This window comes from Chiloscyllium plagiosum, unplaced genomic scaffold, assembly GCF_037043375.1.
Source record: "Chiloscyllium plagiosum isolate Xiang-an unplaced genomic scaffold, Cpla_swu_hap1 HiC_scaffold_4, whole genome shotgun sequence".
NCBI lineage: Eukaryota > Metazoa > Chordata > Chondrichthyes > Orectolobiformes > Hemiscylliidae > Chiloscyllium > Chiloscyllium plagiosum.
This window is the reverse complement of record NW_028270142.1, coordinates 60,472,886-60,497,481: the sequence shown is the minus strand read 5'-3', so window position 1 is coordinate 60,497,481 and position 24,596 is coordinate 60,472,886. Positions and strand designations below refer to the sequence as shown.

The 24,596-nt window shown below is 39.9% G+C and overlaps 1 protein-coding gene and 1 long non-coding RNA gene across 8 annotated transcripts in view; one reads left to right on the top strand and one right to left on the bottom strand.

Moving 5' to 3' along the window:
* Positions 1–16,885, bottom strand: part of LOC122549152 (polyadenylate-binding protein 1) — a 27,604-nt gene extending 10,719 nt beyond the window's left edge. Inside the window, exons 1-5 of one of the 5 annotated variants that reach the window (XM_087986283.1) lie at positions 16,861–16,885; positions 7,581–7,774; positions 6,056–6,171; positions 5,336–5,475; positions 4,018–4,148 (exon numbers count right to left, since the gene is read on the bottom strand). In XM_087986283.1, coding sequence (XP_087842409.1) covers positions 4,018–4,148; positions 5,336–5,475; positions 6,056–6,171; positions 7,581–7,754 — 561 coding nt within the window. In that variant the 5' untranslated portion in view covers positions 7,755–7,774; positions 16,861–16,885. Of the gene's footprint in view, positions 1–4,017; positions 4,149–5,335; positions 5,476–6,055; positions 6,172–7,580; positions 7,775–13,164; positions 14,153–16,860 lie in introns of those variants that run through there. The other 4 variants (XM_043688495.2, XM_043688494.2, XM_043688497.2 and 1 more) reach the window with 4 other exon arrangements.
* LOC122549156 (uncharacterized) lies at positions 14,166–24,596 on the top strand. Of its 3 annotated transcripts, none has more exons than XR_015756974.1 (4): positions 14,166–14,442; positions 14,628–14,785; positions 15,736–15,771; positions 21,206–24,596. It is a non-coding gene; the product is annotated as an uncharacterized LOC122549156 (long non-coding RNA). The 3 variants fall into 3 exon arrangements; XR_015756975.1 differs by having other exon boundaries at positions 14,166–14,462; positions 14,625–14,785; XR_015756973.1 differs by having other exon boundaries at positions 14,166–14,785.

The following is a 24,596-nucleotide window of genomic DNA, read 5'->3' as shown; positions in this document are numbered from 1 at the left end:
GAGATGGCAGATGAATATGCATGGGTGCATAAGGCAAGTTTAGCTTCTGACAGGAATTTCATCCTGTGAGGGATATGCAATTGGGAGAAAGGGAGATCTTTCACTTCAAAACGGTAGATCACACTGCTCATAGTTTACCATAGATGAAAAAAGAAGCCCAAAGGGATGAAAGGTCTCAGATGTTTCCACTGTGGTACAGTGGGACACCTAAGTACCAGTGCTGGTCGTTGATGCAAGGCACTAGGGGAAAAGATGTGGTAAAAGAGACTAAGCCAGTGGGATTAATGGAAGTAGTAAAGGAAACCCCAAGAAAAGTTCAGGAGCTGCAGGATAGTGCACGGTCAAGAGGGGGTCTGGATAATGAGTTAGTGCCCGATTTCTAGAAAGACTTTACCTCTGTAGGTAAAGTTTACTCAGGAAGAATGGGGGAGAAGGGAAAGAAGTTACAATGTTAAAAGATAGGGATCTGGTCAGTCTCTAATAGTAAGAGATGCAAGTATTTGCACTCTTTCTGACATGTTACCCGTGAGGATGATCATTTGTGGAATAGGTGGACAGAAATTTAGCGTTCCCTGTGTAAGGTAAAGTTGGGAAGCCAAATCAAGACTGGGGAAGTAACAGTGGGAATGATTGATAGAGTGTCAGTTCCAGGAATAGAGTTCGTTCTTGGAAACAATCTAGCGGGATCCAAGGTGAAAGTGACACCTCTTGTGGTGAAGGAGCTGAAGGAAAATCAGGGAACTGAAGTTAAAAAGAAAAATACCCTGGAATGTTTCCAGACTGTGTAGTAACAAGGTCCCACTGTCATAAGTTACAGCAAATAGGAAAAACTAAAGAGAAAGATGAAGGAGTTGATGTTCAGTTAGCTGACACCCTGTTCGATGTAATGGAAGAAAAACCTGACAGCTAGAGGGTCAGGCAGAGTTGTTTAGTCTTAAAAGGTTAATGGACTTAAAACAGAAAGATGAGACAATAAAAGATATATATTATGATGCATACTCAGAAAAGGAATCAGAATGTTTCTGAGGGTTATTATTTTAAGGATAGAATCCAAAGATGAAAATGGAGACCACAGCAGATTAGTGCAGAGGAGAAATGGGTGGAAGTGCACCAGATCGTGTAGCACCCAGACAGGAAGTATTACAGGCAGCATATGAATTACCAGGAAGCCGCCACTTTAGGTGTCAGGAAGACTCGGGCTAAGGACAAGAACACTTCTATTGACCTGGACAACATAAGGATGTTGTTGAATATTGCCATATCTGTAAAAATGTGCCCGAGGATTGGAAAGCCACCAGAGAAACAATATTAATACTGCCATGCAGACTGACGAATCAAATCCAGATGGCATGGATTTCGATATTTCTCAAATTTTGAGACACAATGAGGAAACCCTTGAAGAGTGGGATAGGATAGTGAGCTCTCTGTCTCAGGACCAAAGAACTGAGTTGACAGGTTTGTTGCAGCAGTATGAGGACATATGCAGCAATAGAATGGGGAAGACTAATACTATTGTGCATGTGGTGGGAGTAGGGAATGCTGTTCTGATAAAACACCACCCCTGCAGGCTTAATCCTCTCAAAGCTGCACAAGTTCAGAAGGATGCAATACTCAACCAAGACATCATCACACCTAGTCAGAGTGAGTGGAGTTTGTCGATTATGTTCGTTCCCAAACCTGATGGGACTCAACAATTTTGTGTGGACTATCGGAAGGTGAATGCTGTAACAAATCGACTCCTATCCAATACCAAGGTTGGAGGACAAAGTTGGACAGGTCATGTATATCATATATTTGGACCTACTGCATGGCTATTGGCAGGTACCTTTAGCAGAGAAAGCGACAGAAATTTCTGTGTTTGTAACCCCAAACAGGCTATATCAATTTAAAGTGATCCCCTTTGGAATGAAGAATACACCAGCCATATTCCAAAGACTTATGAACAGAGTCATGACCGAATTAAAAAACTGTGCCATTTATCTGGATGATGTAGTGATCACTAGCCATTCATGAAACAATCACATGGTACATTTGGCAGAGCTCTTTAAACGATTATGAAAAGCAAAACTGGTAATAAACTTAAACTTGTGGGCGGCACGGTGGTTAGCAGTGCTGCCTCACAGCGCCAGAGACCCAGGTTCAATTCCCGCCTCAGGCGACTGACTGTGTGGAGTTTGCACGTTCTCCCCGTGTCTGCGTGGGTTTCCTCCAGGTGCTCCGGTTTCCTCCCACAGTCCAAAGATGTGCAGAGTCAGGTGAATTAGCCATACTAAATTGCCCATAGTGTTAGGTAAGGGGTAAATGTAGGGGTATGGGTGGGTTTCGCTTCGGCGGGTCGGTGTGGACATGTTGGGCCGAAGGGCCTGTTTCCACACTGTAATCTAATCTAATCTAATCTTAAAGGAAACAGAATTCACGAAGGCAGGAGTGATGTTCTTGGGACATAACAACAGACATGGAAGGATGACCCCAAGGAATGTGAAGACGAAGGCCATCGAGGAATTTCCATGACCATTCTCGAAGAAAGAGGTGCTTCAGTTTTTGGTACTGAGTGAATTTGACCAGAAGTTTGTTCCAAACCTCAGCAGTGTGGTGGCATCGATGATGGGTTTTACTCAAGAACAACAACATTTTGGTGGACAGAACAACGCCAGGAAGCATTTCAGAATTTAAAAGCCTTATTAGCCACTGCACCAGTTTTAGCTACAGCAAACTTTCTAAAACCCTCCAAAGTTGCAATCGATGCTAGCAATATAGGGGTTGGAGTTGTATTCATGCAAGAAGATAATGATGAAATTGAATGGCCAATTGACTACTTTTCAAAGAAACTCAATATCCACCAGAGAAAACACTCAACCATTGAAAAAAAGTTATTAAGTTTAGTACTGGCCTTAGATCTTAATGTTTATGTGGCAAACAATGTATCGGAGATGGTTGTGTACATGGAAAGATTTAATGACAAAAATATCAGACTTTTAATTTATAAATTGTACATGTTGTGGGTTGTAAAAATGTGATTGCAGATACATTATAGATTTTAAAAAGGTTAAGACAAGATTGGACTGTATCGATCCCAATGTTACATATGTGTGCAGAATGAATATGAAAGGTATAACTTAGATTAATGACATATGTATTTCATAGTAACGGTATTAAGAATTAGAAAAAAATTAAGCCCTCCTTTGATTATGATCGTTCATTTTTTCTTAAGTGGGGCGGGTGTTACGAAGTCGAAAGAGTTTATGTTCACTTTTAAAATAAGTGTTTTTTGAATTTTTAAAGTAAATTTAAAGTACAGCCATAGCTGCAGAACACAACAACTAAGATGCAGGTTGTTCCAAAATAGATACATGTAGCAAATGGCTGTTAAATGAGTACCTGAGTTTTGGTTGCTGTTTTGATAACAATTCAAATTTAACCAATTAAATTGTGTCCAGGATACTAAAACCCAATTTAGCTTAAATTTATTGTGTTGACAACATCGGACAAATGAATATAAAACCAGGGCATTTTGAAAGTTAGTCAGAGCAACTGCCATGGAGAAAGAGAGCTAACTGCCCACCTAACATCTTGCTCTCAAAGAAATAAGGAAGACTATCAAAGATACCTTTTCCTGTAAAAGCAGTAAAAAAAAGTAAGACAACAACCCAGGGAGATCAGCAGACGGAAGACTGAAGACAGCAGAGAAGACAGAGTCTATGTGGACTTGAGAATAAGTTAATGTAATGTTTAATTGTATTATTGGAGCAGCATTTTTGTAGACTTAGGATCAGACAGTAATTAAGAAAAGAGGGGTTTAGATTTGTTACCAGTGTTTGTTTAGTGTTCTGTTTGGAAAATAAATTACTTTTCTTTGAATAGTGAAAATTAGGAGCTCTCATTCATTCCCTCGCACAACAAATTACGAGGCCAGGCGAGCTTTTCTGGGTGTTTGGCTTTCATTAACAGAGGGGCGTGGCCTGTGTCATAACAATTCTCAACTGAAAATTATGTACAAATCTAATTTCAGTAAAGTACCTTTATTGATTTATCACTTGACTTTATAGAGCTTACTTTTTGTGCATCTTCATGTTTTTCAAAACTGACAAAGCCAAAGCCTTTGGACCTTCCACTGTCATCAGTCATGACTTTTACACTCAGGAATGCGCCTATAAAAAGATAGCACAAGGTGGTTGATGAATTTGATAAAGCTACAGAGCTTTACGATATTGTCAAAGACTTTGTTTGTTAATTGATGCAATGCAGCACAAATTTAGGTGCCTCCTTAAATTATCTAACACTGTCTTTCTTGATCAATTCTGCCCTGAAGTGTGTCAAACATTTGGGGAGGAGACCAGACACATTGGAAAATAGTTAACTGATGAAGCCACAATCTCACGTAATGAAACAGGTATACAAGGGAATATGAAAATACAGTAGAACCTCAATTATCCGAATGAGACGGGCAGGAGTATTTTGTTCAGAGAAGTGATCGTTCGGATAATTGATCTGATCATAAACAAGCGGTAATTTATGACTGCTAGTTATCCAAATATTTCTCGGTTATCCGGTAAGGCACACCATAATGTCATTTAACCTAAAACTGATCTATCGTAAGTAGTAATTGGAAAGCCGGTTGTAAAACATTTCTTGGTTATCTGTAAATGCATGCCATAATGCCGTTTAACTGATAACTGAATGCTGACTTGCCTAATACCTTTTTTACAGAACCTTGAGATCTTGTTCGGATAATTGAGGTCTTACTGTACAAACTAAGAGCTATGGATCAAAATATCTTCCTGCAGATCATTTATAATCAAGGAGCTTAGAGTGCATAATGATAGGTGAAAATAGAATAAAAATCCATTTACGTACCAGTATTTGCAACATATTTCTTTGCCCTAATAATCTTAAAGACAGGCAACAGAATCCTATTTTTTATAGACTGTGACCTAGATGAGCTTTAGTCGCTTCAGAGGACAATAAATCTTACACAGTACCAACACGTTAGAATTAATAACCTGAATCACTTAAAATATAAACAAGGGGTGCACTTTTAGATATAATTATCGAGCAAGTTACAGAATCAAAATGTCAGACAAAACCCATGGCCATCTCAGGCAACTCAAACTATTCCAATATCTGGAAATTTAACAAAACCTAAAGTTAAAGACAAAAATTACCATGCCAAGTGTTTAAAGCAGACATAGCAATGACACTAACTAAAAAATAAGGAGATATAACAATTTTCAGACAAAACAAGTGGGGCAGGGATGAAACAAATCAACCCTTCTTTGATCCAAAATCTGATACTTGGAGTGATCAAATAAACAGGCACAAGTGAAACAAAACTTACCAAATTTGCTGAAGATTTCTTTCAACCTCTCATCATCCATATCTTCCCCAAAGTTCTTGATGTATACATTTGTGAATTCTTTTGCTTTGGCTCCAAGCTCAGCTTCACGCTCTTTGCGGGATTTAAAACGACCTACAAATCTGTAGAATTAATGTTGAAATTAGTAATAATATTTTTAATTCTTATTCCTCTCTAACAGCAGGACTCATGTATGAGTCTACAAGGTATACTGCCTCTGGCATGTTTACTAACATTAAGATGCTGAATGTCACTTAAGCAAGAAGTTTTCATTCATGAACCTGGATAGGTGGCAGTTATTCAAAAATGGACCATTATAGACAGTGCAATTATTTCCCTATCTTACACCCAAACATTCACTTTAACGAGGCTACTGAAAAGCAGCCAGGTAGATGAGTTCTAATCAATGTTGTCTCTTTATAGTCCAGAAATATTGAAGCTAACTGAGACACCTCCTAACTAGTTATTAGTTCTGACCAGCCACATATTTGGTCAGAAAAAATAAAGACTTCCTGACAAGTTGCTCTACAGAAACTCAAAGCAAGGATAAGTATTTATTTAGCATTTTTCTGCACTATGTAGATCTTGCGGTAGAAAGCTTCCTAATAATTAACAATATTCGGCATTGGTTTCTATATCCTGTAGTAAAAAAAATTGCAAACCTATAGTCGAGATCTGGATATTTAAAATCCATATACGTACACTTTACGATCATTAAGTAGCATGCCGTTCATTTTCTCAATGGCTCGTTCTGCTGCTTCGTGGGTTTCAAAATGAACAAATCCATAGCCTTTAGACCCATTTTCATCACAAACCACCTGGTGGGAACAAAATCCTTGGGTAACAATGCACAATTCACATGTTTATTTAACAACAAATATTAAATGTTTTCCATTTCAATCAAAGTTTTCGATACTGACTTATTATTTTTTGATAAAATGTAGCCATTTATATTTGTACAATACCTTCATAGAAAAGTGTCCAATAGAACTTGGTAGAGATGCAAATCAAAACAGGACAATTATCCTAAGCAATAAATATTAGGAGGGGTTGATCAAAAGTTTTGGGAGGGTGGGTTTTAATAGAAGGGAATTGAGAGTAGAGGGAAGGAGTAAGAGGACATAGCTGAAGACAGTTGCCAGTGTTGGGCTGAAAGGAGCCAGGGATACATGAGTGAAGATAATCAGTATTCTGAGGTAGAGCTGGATGTATTTAAGAAAGAAGATGCATGCAAAGCAAACAAATTTGAAGACTGCAGTGAGAATTTTAAATTGATGGTGTCAGTTTAAGTTTGTTAAATTGGAAGGACCAAAACAGCATATTTTTGGAGGAGCTGACAGCAACATGACTGAGAATTTGAGACTCTGAAATATTTATTTCAGGATTCTAGTTAGTAGATGTAAATCTTACTTTAACCCAAGTTAGACCTAGACTTAATAAATTTCAAATGAACAGGATTGTGAGTTCTGTAGATAATTCCTAAAGCAATGAATTTCATCCATCTCTGAATATGTATGAAGTACTGTAAAACTTGAAGTTGCAGCTCCAGACTAGAAGAATGTCCAGCCAAAGTTGGGAAATGTTACAAAATTTGCAGCTGTAACAAATTCCTTTATCTGAGAAAGTCAGTTTCTAGCACTGTCACAGTAGAACATCTGGAATATTCTATTCAACATTCAAGTTTTAGAAGTGGTGCAAAAAGATAGGATTCAGCTTCAATCATCTGGCAGACAGAAGAGCAAGGCAACTCAAAGTATTAATCACGATTAAAGGTATCAATATAGATCAAACCAAATTCTAGAATGTTCACAATGTCCAAAGTCTAGAAGGAAAATGGCTTCTAGTTTTCAAGACGAAAAGCACACAATTTAGATTTAACTAGAAACAAAAAACAGGAATTTCTGGAAAAGCTAAGCAGGTCTGACAGCATCTGTGAAAAGAAATCAGTGTTATCCTTTCGGATCCAGTGACCCTTCCTCAGAATGTCCCAAGATCTGCAGCTGAGCTTTTCTGCAATTTCTATTGTTTGTTTCTGATTTCCAGCATCTGCATTTTTATTTAGATTTAACTAGATTTAGAAGGTGACAAAACACTAACCAATTAAATTTTACGGTTAGGTAGATGTTCAGTTTTGCTGAGGCCACGGTTCTCAAAACATAACAAGAGATAAACTTTTGATAGTTGAAAGGTATTTGACAATGATAACTGAGGTCCAATTCATTCTTACCTTGCAAGAAAGTATGTTTCCAAAAGCTGAAAAAGTGTCATATAAAGCTTTATTGTCAATAGATTTGTCCAAGTTCTTAATGAAAATGTTGCCAACTCCAGATTTCCGCAAAGATGGGTCACGTTGAGACCACATGATACGAACAGGCTTGCCTTTGATTACATCAAAGTTCATTGTATCCAAAGCACGTTCAGCTGAGGGAAGATGGCAAAAAAGAAACTTAGTACATAATACTTGTTTACATTTACAAATTGCCCAAAGATTATATTTTAAAACCTGCAACTCTGAATATCTGCAATAAAAAAAATCCAGTCAACCACGTAAAGGAGTTCACATTTCACGGCATCAGCTTAATCAAACTATGAATCTTCCACATCACATTATTAAAGAGGTTTGAAATCTGGATACAAAAGGTAAATTCTTGGACCTTAAAAGGAAGATAACAAGTAAACAGTATAACATATTATGTACACTATAATAATCATGAACAATAGATAATTAGTGAGTACTCATGAATGGATACCATGAGCATCACAGGTAGGCAACCAATTCAATTCACCTTTGATAGGCTTTGAATTCCTGAATTCCAGATAACTATCCCTTTTAGTACAATATTTACCCTCAATACATAATAATTATGTACATCTAAATATAAATTTTCAACTTTCACAAACATGTCAAATTTGTCAACACTGACAAGTCATTGATCATGGGAAACTGCCCACAAAGATACAGTGCAACATGGGTTTTCTCTTTTCCATCATTGTGAATCTGGTGTCAAGTCAAGGGGATCTCCAGACATCCAGCACGTGATGTCAGCAAGCAGAGTTATCAGCTAATCACACTGAAGTGCATAACAGTGTAAACCAGGAAATGAATGCCCTTATGATCCTTCTTTTTCTGATCTCATTTTAGAGAGAGTGCAAACTAAATGATTGGGATATATATTTAAGATAAAGCTGAAATAGCAAATGTATCATAAGAAATTTGACATTCCACAAATTTAAAAGGTAGCTTTCAGACATAGTGAAGCAGCATATCAATAATTACAAGTTTCATATACCATATGCAACATAGTTGGACCTCTTTCAAATAGCACAGTTTATAACAATAATTTTCACAAGACTAAATGTAAAAGTCGACATTATCAGTTCAATACTTCCTAATTAATTGCAAACTTCAGGCACTACAACCCTGAGGAGCACAGAATCACTGACAATACCTTCTGGATTTCCATGCGTATGGAAATCATTTTCACAAATGCATTTCACCTGCCTGGTTTATTCTTTATGCATGTTTCAGTGTGATCAGCCAATTACTCTGGTTGCTGACACCACATGTCCAATGTCAGTGTGTAAACTCCAGAAGTTGCTGTTGAGTTTTTTGGACTAATGACGGAACACATGTGGAAATATGCCATTGGTAGCTGCAAAATTTTTTTTTTTTGGAGAGGACACTGCTCAACTAAATCTCTTTAAAGGCCTTTACAGAAAATTTTGAAAGTGGCAGCTACAACCCCTTCATCAATCTTGTTTAAGGTGACGGGAACAATAAAATTGAACTCTAAACTTGGAAGCCCACCTTTAGTTTAACCTGCACTACAAACATCAAGGTAAGAATTAATATAACTAAGAACTTGTACGTTTCAATGAATCTCTAAACTCTCCTTATAATAACGTGCTCAATTTCTTTTCTTCATTGGAGAAAAGCTTTAAATTCATTTAAAATGTTCATTCCACTGTCATTCTATTTTTCTTTCAGGTTATTCAGATCTATTCCTACATTTTAGTTTTAAAAAGGCACATTCCCCTTAATTTGAAGATATCCGCCCGAGTTTCCACAGTTCAATTCTCCATGGAATTAACTCCCAAATTTCCAGTTTATTTCTATAACCAAACAATTGTTCCTACAATATGACCAGAACTGTGCATTGTAATATAAAGGGTTCTGAGTATGCACACCACAGTATTCTCTAACTTCTGATTTTGATTTTCTCTTTAGGTCCAGTCCAGGAATATATTCTATTATTGATGCAAAATATTGTTTTTCATCTCAATTTTATTTAAGTGATTTAGATTAGCCATCTTTATATTAATAAGATTTAGTACATTTTTGCAAACTTTATTAGGGTCGAAATCTTGTAATTCCCTACTGAACAGCACTGTGGCTACATCTAAACCACGGGAACAGTAACAGTTAGAGGATGCTCCAGGACAATTAGGAATGGGCAACAGACGATGGTCTAGTCAGTGACATCCACATTGCATCAATAAATAAAAAGGCAAATACAGAAATCCACTGTTAACGCTCAGTATGTTGGAAATGACCTATGAGCAATCTACTAATTGAACTCATGCATCACATTTCTGAAACTGATTCACCATCATAAAATCAAGATACACTGGAAGTACTCAGCTGATCAGGCAACATTTGTGGATAAAAATACAGTTAACCTCTCAGATTAAAGACCATTCACCAGAATTGGAAAAATTACATCAGATTCTAACTGCATAAGCAGGAAAAGGGGTGTCTGAGGAGAGGAAAAAGAACAAACGGGTCAATGATAGATAGAAAAAGAAGGACTGATTAAATGACAAAAGAGATAATGTTCCAGACAAAAGGGCCATTTAAAGAACTGAAAGATGAAACAATTGGAAGGTACAATGCAAGAGCTGGACAATTCCAATAGTCAACACGCCACAAATAGGTGTAGTGGTCAGGATCTGAAACTGTTTAACAGTGTTAACTTTGGAAGGCTGTTCGAGGAGTTTCATTAGACATGTGCTAGCAGCTGAGGGCAAAGTGGTCAGCACAGAAATGCCACAAATTTAAAAATAGGCAACTGGAATCTAGAGGCACATTTTCATGCTGAATGGAGATGGTCCAGGATGGAAAAGAAGGGCCCAGTGGCGGTGGCTGAGGACATCAGGGTGCTATAACAGAAACAAAAGATGGGAGGGGTGGTGTGATTAGTGGTGACATCATATTGGACAAATATGGAGAATGGACTATAATTGGCACACGGTCAAGGTCAATGGCAACTTTGTTCTGGAAAGAGGAGGAATGGCCCCATTAGATGAAAAGGAGAGACTTCTCAGCTGAGGAAAAGTGATTTCAAAATAACACAATTTAGGTAACAGGTCTAAGTCTTATTACACTACAGTACAAAATGGTTTTAAGGAATATTCTGCATGCCTTCATTTTCTTTCATGATCATCAGATTCATCTTTGTTTGGAAAGTACTGTTCTCAGCATTACCTCTTAAATCAAACATTATTGAAACAGACTCAAATTAGCTCATACCAATAATTTTGAACAATGGAATCATACCTACAGAATTTGTTTTCTAGACTCTCAAAACGAATTTCATAGCAGAAAGCTGCCAAAGATATGCTCAATGCATCACTGTGTTCTTATGTCTTGGAAAGAGATCATAAACTGAATGTGAAATTTGTTGATACGTGCCTAATTCAGATTTGCTTAATGGTCAAAAGTTTTTTTTCATCAATTTCCTTCCCACAATGCAGTATGCCACATTGGTTACAGGTTCAGCTTCTACGTCCATTCTTTATGCCCAAGATTGTCAATTTTCTGCTAACTGTAGAAACCATCTGTATAGAGATACAGTAGCTGGGTACAGGTAACCTTTAGCAAGATGAGTTTCTGTGCTTGTTTTGCCGATCACTCCCCTCCTCTACTATCATTGCCTACTGTATAAACATACATGCTTTATGCTGTAGATTAAGCTGAAGTTAGCTTGACCCATTGCCTTTTGGCACCAATACCACAAAGCTGTCATACCTCAAGAACAATCTTGTAACATCAAATTCCTGTTAATGGCTCAGTAAGTGGTTGAAACATGTAGATTTTTGATTGGATTACTATCTGATATCAAATTAGAAACATGGTAGTACTTGAGTTTTATACCATTCCCTCCCAAGGCAATGGTCTACTCATCAGATCAATTAATCCGGAGACTCAGTCAGGGATGTGTTGAGAGGTACAGTTGAGCTGTTTAACTTATTCACAGAGGCAGCTAACCTACAACTTATTTGGCATATGACATGACATTTAACTTCAACCCAACACAAACCGTTTGCTTGCAGCATGCCCATCCAGCAGCTCAAAGTACAATAGATTATAACCAAGTATAAAGATAACACTATACCCTCTTACATTTAGAAGTTATGAGTAATTTTCTCAATTTCCAGCTGATTTACTTACAATATACTGCCCTGGCTTACCTAGACCACTCCAAAATTTTATTAGATTAAGTTGCAAAATACAATGCAAGGAACTAACAAATTAAGTTTTGTTTATATGACTTGCGAACATCCTAAAGTACTTTATGCTACTTTTGATGTGTAGCTGTAATATAGGGAACCATGGCAATAATTTGTTCAAAGAAAGAATCAACAGTGAGTTAAATGGGCAAATAATGCTGCTCAAGTGATGCTAACTAGAACAAATGGCAGATGTTTTCTTTTCTACAGAAAGATGAAGTCTCATATACGTGATGGGACTGCTGAGACCTGTTCAACAATTTCTTCAAACAAAAACACAATAACCACAAAAAACGTACGAGGTAACACCTGAAACACTAACGACCTCCCCCTCAAGGTCTGCGCTCAAATATTAGGTCATAGTAAAGAATAAGCTGGTGTGCTTGGCCAATAGTCTTTTGACACCAGTATCAGCAAGTCAACATGGCATAATATACAATTGCATACCCGAGGAACAATCCTTTAACATCGAATACTGCTGACGGCTCAGCAAGTTTATTCAGCAAACGGTTGAATCATTGCGATTCCTGATCCGATTGCCAGATATGAAATCAGGGACACAGTAACGCAATCTGCGCTGACCTCAGCACGTGAGGGAGTAGTGAAGGGAAGAGGGGAGTCGGTTAGGATCCCGTCTCTTCGCCGTTGGCAGCAAACCATACTGGATAACACATAAAACAAACCAGTTTAGGCTGTCGAATTGCAAAGCTAAACTAAGAGCTGCAGCGAAGTTTAATCATGACTCAGAGGACCCCTTAAAAGCGGATTTTTTTTTGAGGGGGGGGGGGGCAGATAGAAGGATCGGTAATACACAATTCCACGTCGGTTGTTTTTTTCCAACCACCTACATACACCTCTGGAGTAGGCAGAATAAAGTAACGCCTGGGAGGGAGGCCCGCGCAAACAGAGACACGACACATGGTGACTGTAAACTCGGGGGTGGGAAGAAAAGAGGTGCGGGCTGGAGCCTCAGGCCCTTTAATACGAAATGGGGTGTGTGTAAAGAGTAAGAGATTAAAAAAAAGGAGGGGATGGCTGGTGCTGGTCACCTATGCGGGCAAGCCAGAGTTTAGGACTTGTAAGAGGCGGAGGTTTTTTTTAAAAAAATGAGGATCGAAGTCGAGTTGGAGAGTGTGGGTTGGCCTCTGGAGGCCGTTTCACGTGGTGAAGCCTCTGGAGGCCGGGTCAAGTCCCGGTATCCCCCGCCGCTAAAATCCTCCCTCCTCAGGCACTACACCAAACCTTCCCCAATCTGTATGCCCTCTTCCCCACCCCCAAAATAAAATCACCCGGTCACTCACCGTCGGCCGGCTGCTGGAAGTTGACATAGGCGTAGCCCAGCGATCGCCGGGTGATCATGTCCCGGCACACGCGGATCGACAGAATAGGCCCGGCTGGGGAGAACTTCTCGTACAGCATCGCCTCGGTCACGTCCGGGTGCAGGTCGCCAACGTACAGCGAGGCCATGGGATAACTGGGGGCGCTGGGGTTCATGGTGGCGACAGAGGTGAGGGACTCAATGCTCGGTCAGTTTAAATTAAAAAGAGAAGGGGTAGAGGGAGAGGGAGGATTTCCAACAGCAGCGGAAAAAAAAAACTTCCACTCGCTCCAAAAAACAACCTCGGGGGGTGGGGGAAGGCAAAAAATAATCAGAGGTGGGACAGTTTAAAGGAGGAAATAAAGAGTTATTTTTTTTAAAAAAAGACTGGGAAGGGGATTCAAGCGTCGAGAGAGACAGAGAGGGGCCGGGAAGAAGAGGAGATGGCGCCTGCGGGCGGGAGGGAGGGCTGGAGGAGGCCGAGGCCCAGTAAGATCGGTCGGCTTCGGGATTCGGCTCCTCTCTGAATGAAGCTCTGGATCTGAAGGTACTTTTCTCTTTTGATCTCCTCGAGGATTCCTTTATATTCTCCTTTTTCTCTCTCACACAGACACACACACCCTTGTCGGCGTCGTCGGTTTAATTTTTTAAAAATTTGTAATATTTTTCTTCTCCTTTTCTTAGGTTGTTGATATTCTTCTCGGTTGATTTTTCTTCTCTCTTTTTCTTCCTTCTTGGACGTTGAGACTTGATTTCGGGTTGTCTTTTTTTTCTTTTTTCACCCCCACCCAGCTTTTTTTCTTTCGGGTTTTTTTTAAATTTTTTGGGTAAGAGTTTTTTCCGCTTTTTTAAATTTTTTTCTTTTTTTTAAATCATTTATGTATAGAGATAGAACAGAAAAGTGTGCTGACGGGAAAGCTCGGATGGAGCCTGGTGCACACGGACAGACACACACACACAGCCGGGGATCGGAGGGTCAAACGACACAACTCGCCTTTATTTATAGCTTCGCCCGTCGCGTCGCTTCCGGCGGCGCACGCCTCTCCCTTCCACGTCCAGGCCCCGCCCCGGGCTCGTCGACCGTCGCCTCACGCCTGTGCAGCTGTTGGACGTCACAATCAAGCGTCCTCCGCGCTTGCCACAAAATAGTCCTATACTTCTCCGAAAGTAATCCCGCGTTGATCGCGAGATTTAACCCCCGCCCCCACCGACACTGCCTTTAACGGATGCCCTGAGGGGGAGGGCAAGCCAGGTCAGACAGGTGAGATAACCACTACACCTGTAAGTATCATCTTTGAAAGGATTTGCTCGGATTTATTTGCAGATTTAGTCATCAATTCGTCAAGAACGTATTTTTTTTCTCGTCTATAGCCTTTACTCCGTCCGAAAGTTTCATTTTTTCATCTCTCTGATCTATTTTTATATGTTTTGTATCTGCCACAGCAGGGTGTCAAACGAAAACTTGCAAGAAAAGACAGACGAAATACGGACAGGTGTTCCGGTAGCAAAAGCATTTCGATTCTTTTATATACACGCTGAATTGCAGAAAATTTAGGGTACGGGTTAGACCGTTGTTTCTGCGCCGACCCTCTGGAACATTTTGAGTGAGTGTCAATCTCCTGCCGTTCCCCTTTAGCCCTTATGTTGGTTTTGTTTAATCACAGTACTCATCTTAACGTCCTCTTGAATGCCTCGGCTGATCCAGCCCCCACCACACTTTCAGACAGTGCTTTCCAAACCTTAACCACAGTAATCGTTAACATAAAACCAAGAAATGTGGGTGCTTGAAATCTGAAAGTGCTGGACAAACTCAGCAGGCCTGGCAGCATCTCTAGAGATAGAAACAGTTCGTGTGTTCTTGGAGTGGAGTTGAAACTTTATTGCTGGAACAGCACAGCAGGTCAGGCAGCATCCAGGGAACAGGAGATTCGACGTTTCGGGCACAGGCCCTTCTTCAGGAATGAGCAGAGAGTGTTCAGCAGGAGAAGATAAAAGGTAGGGAGCTTCAGCAGGAGAAGATAAAAGGTAGGGAGCTGAACACTCTCTGCTCATTCCTGAAGAAAGGCCTGTGCCCGAAACGTCGAATCTCCTGTTCCCTGGATGCTGCCTGACCTGCTGTGCTGTTCCAGCAATAAAGTTTCAACTTTGATCTCCAGCATCTGCAGACCTCACTTTCTCCTTCTTGGAGTGGAGAACAAACTTATTGTAACTAATTGCTGTTTGAAATAGTTTCTCCTCACCTCCCATTAGTTTGTTTTGCAAGATACTTTATATCACCTTGATATGTTGCTCCTTTATCAGAAAATTACATTAAGGCACTTTGCAGCATATGAAAACATTGAGTAGTGATTTAAATAAAGAAATTTGGGAGCGGTGATAACTCAAAGATGTAGATTTTAAGGAGAATCTTAAAAGGAGAAAATGCAAAGGGTTTAAAAAGGAATCCGCTTTATAAATTAATTACACTATTATGTTTAGTCTTTCTGTCACTAACTCTCTCTCCCTTTGCAACTGACTCCATCCTCTCCCTGAAAATGGTCGATGGTCAAACTAGACTCTTCACAACTTTGGTACTACATTTGACTCCCAGGTGAGTTCCTGATCTCTCTCACTACACCCTTTTGCAGCTAGATATTTAAATTCATAATGCCCCCATGAAACATTCTAGTATTTTTAATTATATTGAAGCTACAATATCAGTGTGAGTTGTTCGAGTTCCAGAGTATGGGGCTAGATGGTTGAGGGTGTAGTCTATAAAGTTTCAGGCAAGTTGTCGTGCTTATGGAAGTTCAAGGAAAAGTGTCGTTAAGTAGATTTAAAGACCAAAAGGAGAGCTTTAAGTTGGAGGTATTGGCGAATTGGAAGAAAAGTTTAGGTCAGCAAGCAAAAGCACAATGGATGAGTAGAAATTGGTGTAAAATGAGATATGGCTGTCAGGATTTCAGATGAGCAAGGAGTTTGCAGTGAATGGAGGTTGAAATGTCTTTAAGAACATTGAAACAGTCAGGACTACATCTGACAAAAGCCATGGTGGACCTTTTTTAGACTGAGGTTGAGAAACAAAGCCATGGAGGTGAGATGGAGTAAATGGTGGTTGGATAACATGGTAGTGAACAGACTTTCTTTCTGCCTCAGCCAGCTGCCAGATATATGAATAGAATTGGCAGAAAAACATGGAGTTTTAAGATGTGGACCAAGACATTGGCTTTATTTCCTCATGTTTTAGAGAAGAAAAATGTGGCTATCCCTGTAATCTAGCTGACAGACAATGGCTTTATTTCCTCCTGTTTTAATGAAGAAAAATGTGGCTATTCCTGTAATGTAACTGACAGGTTTTTGGCTAGTGTATTACATCATTGAAACACTGAGTTATTGATTAGAAATAATACTATTCAAGAATGTAATATTTCCATGCCCATGGTATATTTAAAAAATCTCAATGTCATAACTGTGACAATTGCAACAGTGCTGCATCTTTTTATTCACTCCCAAAGCCTAACTTATAATTTCTCAATGTTAATTCCATTCCAAACTCAGAGAAACATGTGAAACACTTTTCATCACTTTGATTTTAGAAATGTCTTCCAAATAGAAAATTCAGAGCTTAATCCCTACAAAAATGCAATTTGCTGTGACCTTTGCACGAGGATGATCTCCTAGACAAAGTAAATCAACTCACCCAGCAACTCTCATCACACCCTTGGCTTCTCCGTGATATTTTTTGTCCAGCTCATACTGAAGGATCCACCATCTTGCTGGTCACTATTAGCTAAAACAGTTGCTTCCTTTTAGAGGAAAAACAAACAGGCCTGTGTAGTCAGCCAGAATCACAAAGCAGCATTGTAAAGCCATCAAAAGTATTCAAGAAAGGTTTGCACATCAGTCTTGGACCTAATTACCATGATTTCTCAGAGGCCTCACACAATTGTAGTCTGGAAACACTTGAGAACACAAGTGATCAACTGTATTGTTCTTTTGTGAGATTGCTGATGAGCACCAAAGTCACTACCTGTTACCTGTAGACACAATTCATAGGGCTACCAACTGTGGAATTGAAAACAATGTGATTTAAAAATAGTCCAATGATGTATCTCAAGCACACATTAAACCGATTCTAATGACTTTCAAACTTTGAAGCCTGATAATGTAAAGATCCTAACCTGATGACCTATACTATTGAGAATGGCGATGTTTATAGATTGAGAATTGGAATATGGACACGTTTGAACATTACTTATTGGAAAGGATTTATAATGTGATTGCTTGTATCTGGAAAGTCAAAAAATTCAAGAAGACTATGGTCTACTTGTTTTCCAAAACACAGACTTTGGGAAGCAAAGTTTTAATTAGAGATAAGGGTGAAGATTTATTGATTTAATTGTTAGACGAGTAGACCTGGAAAATCACAATGGATCTAGGTTGCTGTTGCCTAGAAACAGCCTCTGGTCAGAGATAGTTGATATCAGTAGGAATTGTAGCTTGGAGCTGAACGTAGCACTCTATAGCGCTCTCAATGAAGCTGTTTAAAAAAAGAACTGATAAAGTTTCAAATATCAGAATTCTTAAACATTTCTCAGCTGAATCTTTAATTCTAGTCTAAAGATTTTCTGTCCTTCTGTATTTGAAGCAATCACGTCATCAATAAAAATTCAAAGGAACAGTGAGAAATCAAACCATCTTTTACTTGCTCAATTTTGCCCTTTTACTTGGGTTGTTTTTCTTTTCTTTTAGCCTTTATTACTCAGAATAATAGCTTAGCAGAATTGTATATGGCTTTGCCCTAACTCTGAATAAATGTGTGCGTGTTTAGGATTCAAGGGGATATCTCTGACTTCCCTTAATATCTGAGTTGAAAACCAGTTTGCAGTCAGTTTGAGTAATGTTTACCTGTAATAAAGTTGATTTTAATAGCTTAGTGAAAGCCTCTTATTCTTGATAACTAGAACAAAAAGAAACAAATTGACCATCTGGTATGTCTCATGGAGTAGTGGGTCTTGATATCCAGTGATACCTCCTGTCAGAGACATGACCTGTATACTATTCTGCTCTGTTCTGTCATTGTTTTGTCTTTAGTCTTTACTTGAAATAACTGACTGTAAAACTTAACTCAATTCAACTCTTGGCCACAACAGAAGTTCTTTTTTGAAAACTAAATCTCTGATGATGATGAAACCACTTGTCCCACCCAACACTGCCAGCAGTAGCTAATCCCAGGAAGGGCATCCACAAATGAATGTCACCTACTAATTGATCAAGAAGATTAGAAGTTTTGACATTTCAACACTTATGAAAATGGTTCTTTTCAGAATAAGTATCCCAAAGTAGGTCTCTTCTGGAGATGTATGTCCAGGGACATGGTACCTCAACTGGGGTTTCTTCTGGGAAGACATGGAATTGTGCTGAGACTGGCCAAACTGAAATCTTTTTCAAAAAAAATAATTAAAACTTACCCTTTGGAGGCCTCCTAGTCCCAACCCAGCTCCTTATTGTGTAGGCATATCAGGAAATTAATATCATTTCCTGCTGAAGCCTATGGGTAAAAATTGCAACTAGATCCTGATGTCATCAGGAACTGACATAATTATCTTAAAAGGACCCCTGCTGGATTTGGGTGGCTGATTCAGTTGCCTGTCTTAGGTACATCCCTGTAGGTTAGCTCTCAGTATTTTCTAGTTAATTAACCGCACTAGGTGATTTGATGTGCCTACTGCCTGGCTATCTCTCAAGCAATCTAATGGTACAAAATTGGTTGAGCTGTCTCTGGAAATTATGAAAATGTAGAGCTTGTTAATGTCAAAATAGATGTGACCTTGATGTCTGCTAATCATACCACTAAAGCGGAGCATTTGGGGAAGGGCTGAAGATTGATCCTTGGGGAGCTCCAGATTTTTACACTGAAGTAGAAGGAGAAGTTTTCCTGGAAAAGCTGTATAGGCAATGAGTGAGTTAAGTAAGGGTCGACCCTCTGAACAGAAGGCATAATTTGTAGGAGGAGACTGGTCAACCATGTCAAAGACTGAAAATACACTGAGGAACAATGCACCATTAGTCTGTGTGTGTCACAAGGTTATATGTGAATTTGTTTTGCTGTTGCAATTAATTCAAGCAATGCAAACATGAATTGTGTGAAAATGGACACAGCTGTGGAAGGCAATTACACATTCATAGGCGAAGAGGAAGATAAGATTGAAATGGGGGTGGTATTATGGAAGGACAGTGAATAATGGGTCTTTTTAAGGAAATCGGGTGCAGGGGAATGAAATTTGCAGGTTTGATAATGGGGCACAGTACCTGAGGAGTTGGAACCTTATTAGGACATGAAATTGCAAGACATTTTCTAAGTAAAATGAAGTCTCATTCATAGCAGCGCTTTGAAATCTGTGGTTTTCACAGGAATTTAGAAATGAGTTTCCTCTTGGGCTAAGACAAATGAACATGATTTCTTGATTACTTTGGGTCCTCTGCTGTGTGCCTTTATCCAAGCAGCAGCCACTACTACACAGGAGAAACAAAGCATTCAGCAGAGACAGAAAGGTTGTGACAACTGAGTACGAGAATAAGATAATTATGTAGCATAGAAGTCCTGGAAAGAGAGAGAATATGATCATAAGAGAACATAAGAGACGCAGCAGTGGTGACAGCTCTTGAAGTCAGTGGGGAGCGCTTCAGACCAGTATCCACGCTGACTTGAAATAGTGACTTGTTCCAGGAATTAAAGCCCAGATCCAGCTGCTGGTTTTGGAGGAGACATTTTTACAAGGAATAGCCTTCAGCTTAGTGAGAGTTCTGATTAATGAACATGACACCTAGTTAAAAGATAAAGACGTACTTACTTTAAAAGTATAAATGTAGAAATTAATGCAAATTTAATTCTTCGAGGAGAATTCTTCATTCCTGAAGAAGGGCCTGTGCCCGAAACGTCGAATCTCCTGTTCCCTGGATGCTGCCTGACCTGCTGTGCTGTTCCAGCAATAAAGTTTCAACGCAAATTTAATTCTACCCATCTTAAATATAAGTTTTGTGACTTGAACTTTCTGAGACAACAGTGTTTCTGAAGCTGGATTGCGTAATGGATTAGGCACTAGCTTTTGACCTTTGGATCCTGGGTTGTAGTCCAGCCGAGATGTAATGACCTTGGATTGTTTCGTTCCTTGCTGCATCGGGCTCATATTGCAAGGCTGGATTTAATTAGCGGTGTGAGAAATAGAAAATGTATGAGTGTGTTAGTTAACAAGCCAATGCAGATCTGCAAGAAACTTCAAGTGTAAGCTGCTTTATCCAGATTCTGAGTGGCAGATCTGGGACTTGGCATTGGGCAGCCCTGAATCTGGACTCTGAGCACGTGGCTCTGATTCTGATAGTCTCGACAAAATTCGGGAAGGTGAGAGATCATGACATTGCTTGCTGACTCTGGCAGAGCTCCACTGAGAAGCAAAAACCATTAAATGGGCAGGGGAAGGCTGAGATGTCAGCTACTGGGAAGATGTTGTGGAGTTCAAACCCTGAAAGAAGATCCAGCAGAAGGTTTTCTCTCACCTGCATTCTGTTAAAGGCTCTCAGGTAAGTGCTGCTGAGCTGGAGAAGAGGAACGATGGTACAGAGGAAAGGGAAGGGGAGTTGATTGCAGCTATCAAGAATACTTGGAGCTGGGGTGGAGCTCCTGTTGTCTCAAGTAAATTGTTAGAGTCAATAAATAAGCACACTTTTCAATGGCAGCAACTGGCTAGGCTGCAGCCACACCTGGAAAAGCTGAGCAGAGTAGGTCTGATGTCTGAGCTCCAGTTGCCCTGAGAAATCATCTATTAGACCCCACATTAATCTGCACCATTTTAGGCAGATTTCTGGACCTCTGGGGAAAATAGCTCATGGTTAAATGTTCTCTAGTTATCTGTGGGATTGAAGACAACGTTCCTGAAATTAGTATCTGTGACAAGACAAAATATTTTAGGTCTGAAACTTCTGTTTCTTCTGTTACTCTTCCTTTCACATTTCTTTGCTGATTTGGTATTTCATCTCCCATATAGTTTGAAAGGAGCATATCTGGAATATGTTGAGCACTTTCCATACCTTGCCAGCCACATCTCTCAAAAAGCTACCTAATGTATAGAATATTCCTATACCAGATGGACTACATGTGAGCGACTACATAAAAGTGCAACAGAAATTTCACCAGCAGTGCATCTGTTGATTCAATGCAAGGATAGTCAAGCAGATGCTAGTGTCCTTGATGCCAGCTCTACAAGCATTTGGGAGAAATTCCTGCAAGATCAATTACAATTGACAGGACATTATGACTGGATGGTGGAAAATTGTCACTGTGCTAGGTTCTGTTCTCTCAACTCTCAAATGACTTGTGTCCCAAGGGATGACAAAGAAAAGACCACAAAGACACACAACTTTTCATTGAAGCACAGCAGAATTGGCATTAATGACTGGAAGAGGTGGAAAACTTTCAAAATGGTGATAACTTGTTCATCAAGCTTTATCACACTTTGATCCAAATGTGTCATAGAGATGTACAGCATGGAAACGGACCCTGCTGTCCAACTCATCCATGCCGACCAGATATCCCAACCCAATCTAGTCCCCCCTGCCAGCACTTTCTCCATTTCCCTCCAAACCCTTCCTATTCCTATATCCATCAAAGATAGAAGACAGAGGATGGTGGTGGGAGGGATGTTTTTCAGACTGGAGGCCTGTGACCAGTGGAGTGTCCAGATGCCTTTTAAATGTTGCAATTGTACCAACCTCCACCACTACTTCTGACAACTCATTCCATACACGCACCATCCTCTGCGTGGAAAAAGTTGCCCCTTAGGTGTCTTTTATATCTTTCCCCTCTCACCCTAAACCTATGTCCTCTAGTTCTGGACTCCCCCACCCCGTGGAAAAGACTTTGTCTATTTACCCTATTCATGACCTTCATGATTGTATAAGGTCACCCCCTCAGTCTTCGCGCTCCAGGAAAAACAGCATCAGCCTATTCAACCTCTCCCAATAGTTCAAATCTTCCAGCCCTGGCAACATCCTTGTAAATTTTATTGAATCCTTTCAAGTTTTGGAACATCCTTCCAATTGGAAGGAGACCAGAATAGCATGCAATATTCCAACAATGTCCTAACCAACATCCTGTACAGCTGCAACATAACCTCTCAACTCCTATCCAATAAAGGAAAGCATACCAAATGTCTTCACTATCCTATCTATCTGTGACTCTACTTTTCAAGGAGCTATGAACTTGCACTCCAAGGTCTTTTTATTCAGCAACACCCCCTAGGACCTTGCCATTAAGTGTACAAGTCCTGCTAAGATTTGCTTTCCCAAAATGCAGCACCTCACACTTATCTAAAATTAAACTCGATCTGTCACTCCTCAGCCCATTGGCCCATCTGATCATTGTAATCTGAGGTAATCTTCTTCGCTGTTCACTACACCTCCAATTATGGTGTCATCTGTAAACTTACTAACTATACCTCCTATGCGCACATCCAAATCGCTTGTATAAATGATGAAAATAGTGGACCCAGCAGTTTTTTCTTTCTTCAGAAGGCAGCTATTCTGGATCTCATCATTTGCATCAACTTTGTTTCTTTATACATTCTATTGCCACTCCCTTTGGCCTGCACAGTTAAATGTTTTATGTTTTAATTTCCTGTGTTCTCTGTAGTACAGAAGGATAGAAAAAGTATATCTTGTATGTTCCATCTCTGATTAGATTAGATTAGATTACTTACAGTATGGAAACAGGCCCTTCGGCCCAACAAGTCCACACCGACCCGCCGAAGCGCAACCCACCCATACCCCTACATTTACCCCTTCTTACTTAACACTACGGGCAATTTAGCATGGCCAATTCACCTGACCTGCACATCTTTTGGACTGTGGGAGGAAACCGGAGCACCCGGAGGAAACCCATGCAGACACTGGGAGAATGTGCAAACTCCACACAGTCAATCGCCTGAGTTGGGAATTGAACCCGGGTCTCTGGCGCTGTGAGGCAGCAGTGCTAACCACTGTGCCACCATGCCGCCCATAAATGTACCCAAGCATGGGTTAAAAGTCAACCTGTTCAGTCACATGATGATCAACAACCGAAACTCATTACCCTGAGGAGATGTCATTGTGTTCTCTACCCTTTTGCATAAGATTCCTGCTCTTTCCCTCTTTACACTTGCTTAAAATTTTTTACCTCAAGCAAGATATGCTTCCAGGATCATAAGCCAGTCATGCAGCATGCACAGGTGGTAGAGTTGCATGTGATATTCTCAAGGCTAGCAGGTGAAGAATAAAACCAGTGAGACAGCGCAGGGGAGTATCAGATCCTGAAATGCTGGTGCAATCTGTAAGAGCTTACTAGGAGCATGTGATATTACACTGATTCTGGGGGAATCAGTGAGAGGCTTAGCAGCAAGTCAAAAGTGGAGGATGATTTGCCTGAAGTTATCTCCAGGTTCTCTAACTCCACTGGTGGGTAAGGAAGGTTAAGTAGACCCTGTAAGAGTAGAGGAGCAGACATCTGCAGAGTGCAGGGACTCCTTTAGAGTGCTTTTTGCATTAATAACTGTTCCTCAGCCCTACTGATGGTGGCACACCAAGCTTCTTGAAGCCATGGCGACAAGAGTGGGCTCTTGCACCTTTGGAGGTGAACCTCCATACGTTAAAGCTCTCCTGGTCTACGGAAATTAGAGGATGATTGCCACAATCACTGAAAGCCAAAGAGCTGAAAGATCAGCAGTCTTTGTCTCAGGTGACAACACAGGACATCACCAAATAGGAGCACATAAAAACATCCACAAGCATGGGAAAATATCAATGTGATAACTCTTGGAAGACGATAAGGGTATTCAACAACATAAAAACAGGGCTTCAGAAGATTGAAGATTTATTAGATTGATTGATTTGTATAATTCATATGAAACTTTTTTGAATCAAGGCCATCTTGCATATCTCTCATTGCACCTTGTTTGATATCTCTCAGAGCTTTCAAGCTATTGTACCTGATTACAATCCTCCTTCGTATCCTTATTAGTTGAGAAGGCGTCACACTCCAGGTATACGCTGTTCAGAGGTTGTCCATTCCTAGGGTCAGGTTGTGGAGATCACTGCATACCATCATGATGTATGAGATTCTGCTAGATTTATTCAGGCATCATAGAAGAGTAGTGGCAACTTGAATAGTCCTGTACAGCTATTGTATATGTTCTGTGCACCTGTGTTTGGGTTCCTTACAGGTGTAAGTAGCTATCTCTTTGTGTAGCCCCTTAACAGCTTGTATCCATCCTTTTGGTTTCAAATAAACCTGTTGTTCTATAACCTGGTGTCATGTGATTTTTCATTTTGTCCATCTTTTGAAAGTATTGAGTTGAGATAGGGGAGAAGGTTAATGTAGAAAAAAATTAAATGCCTGAGACTGCC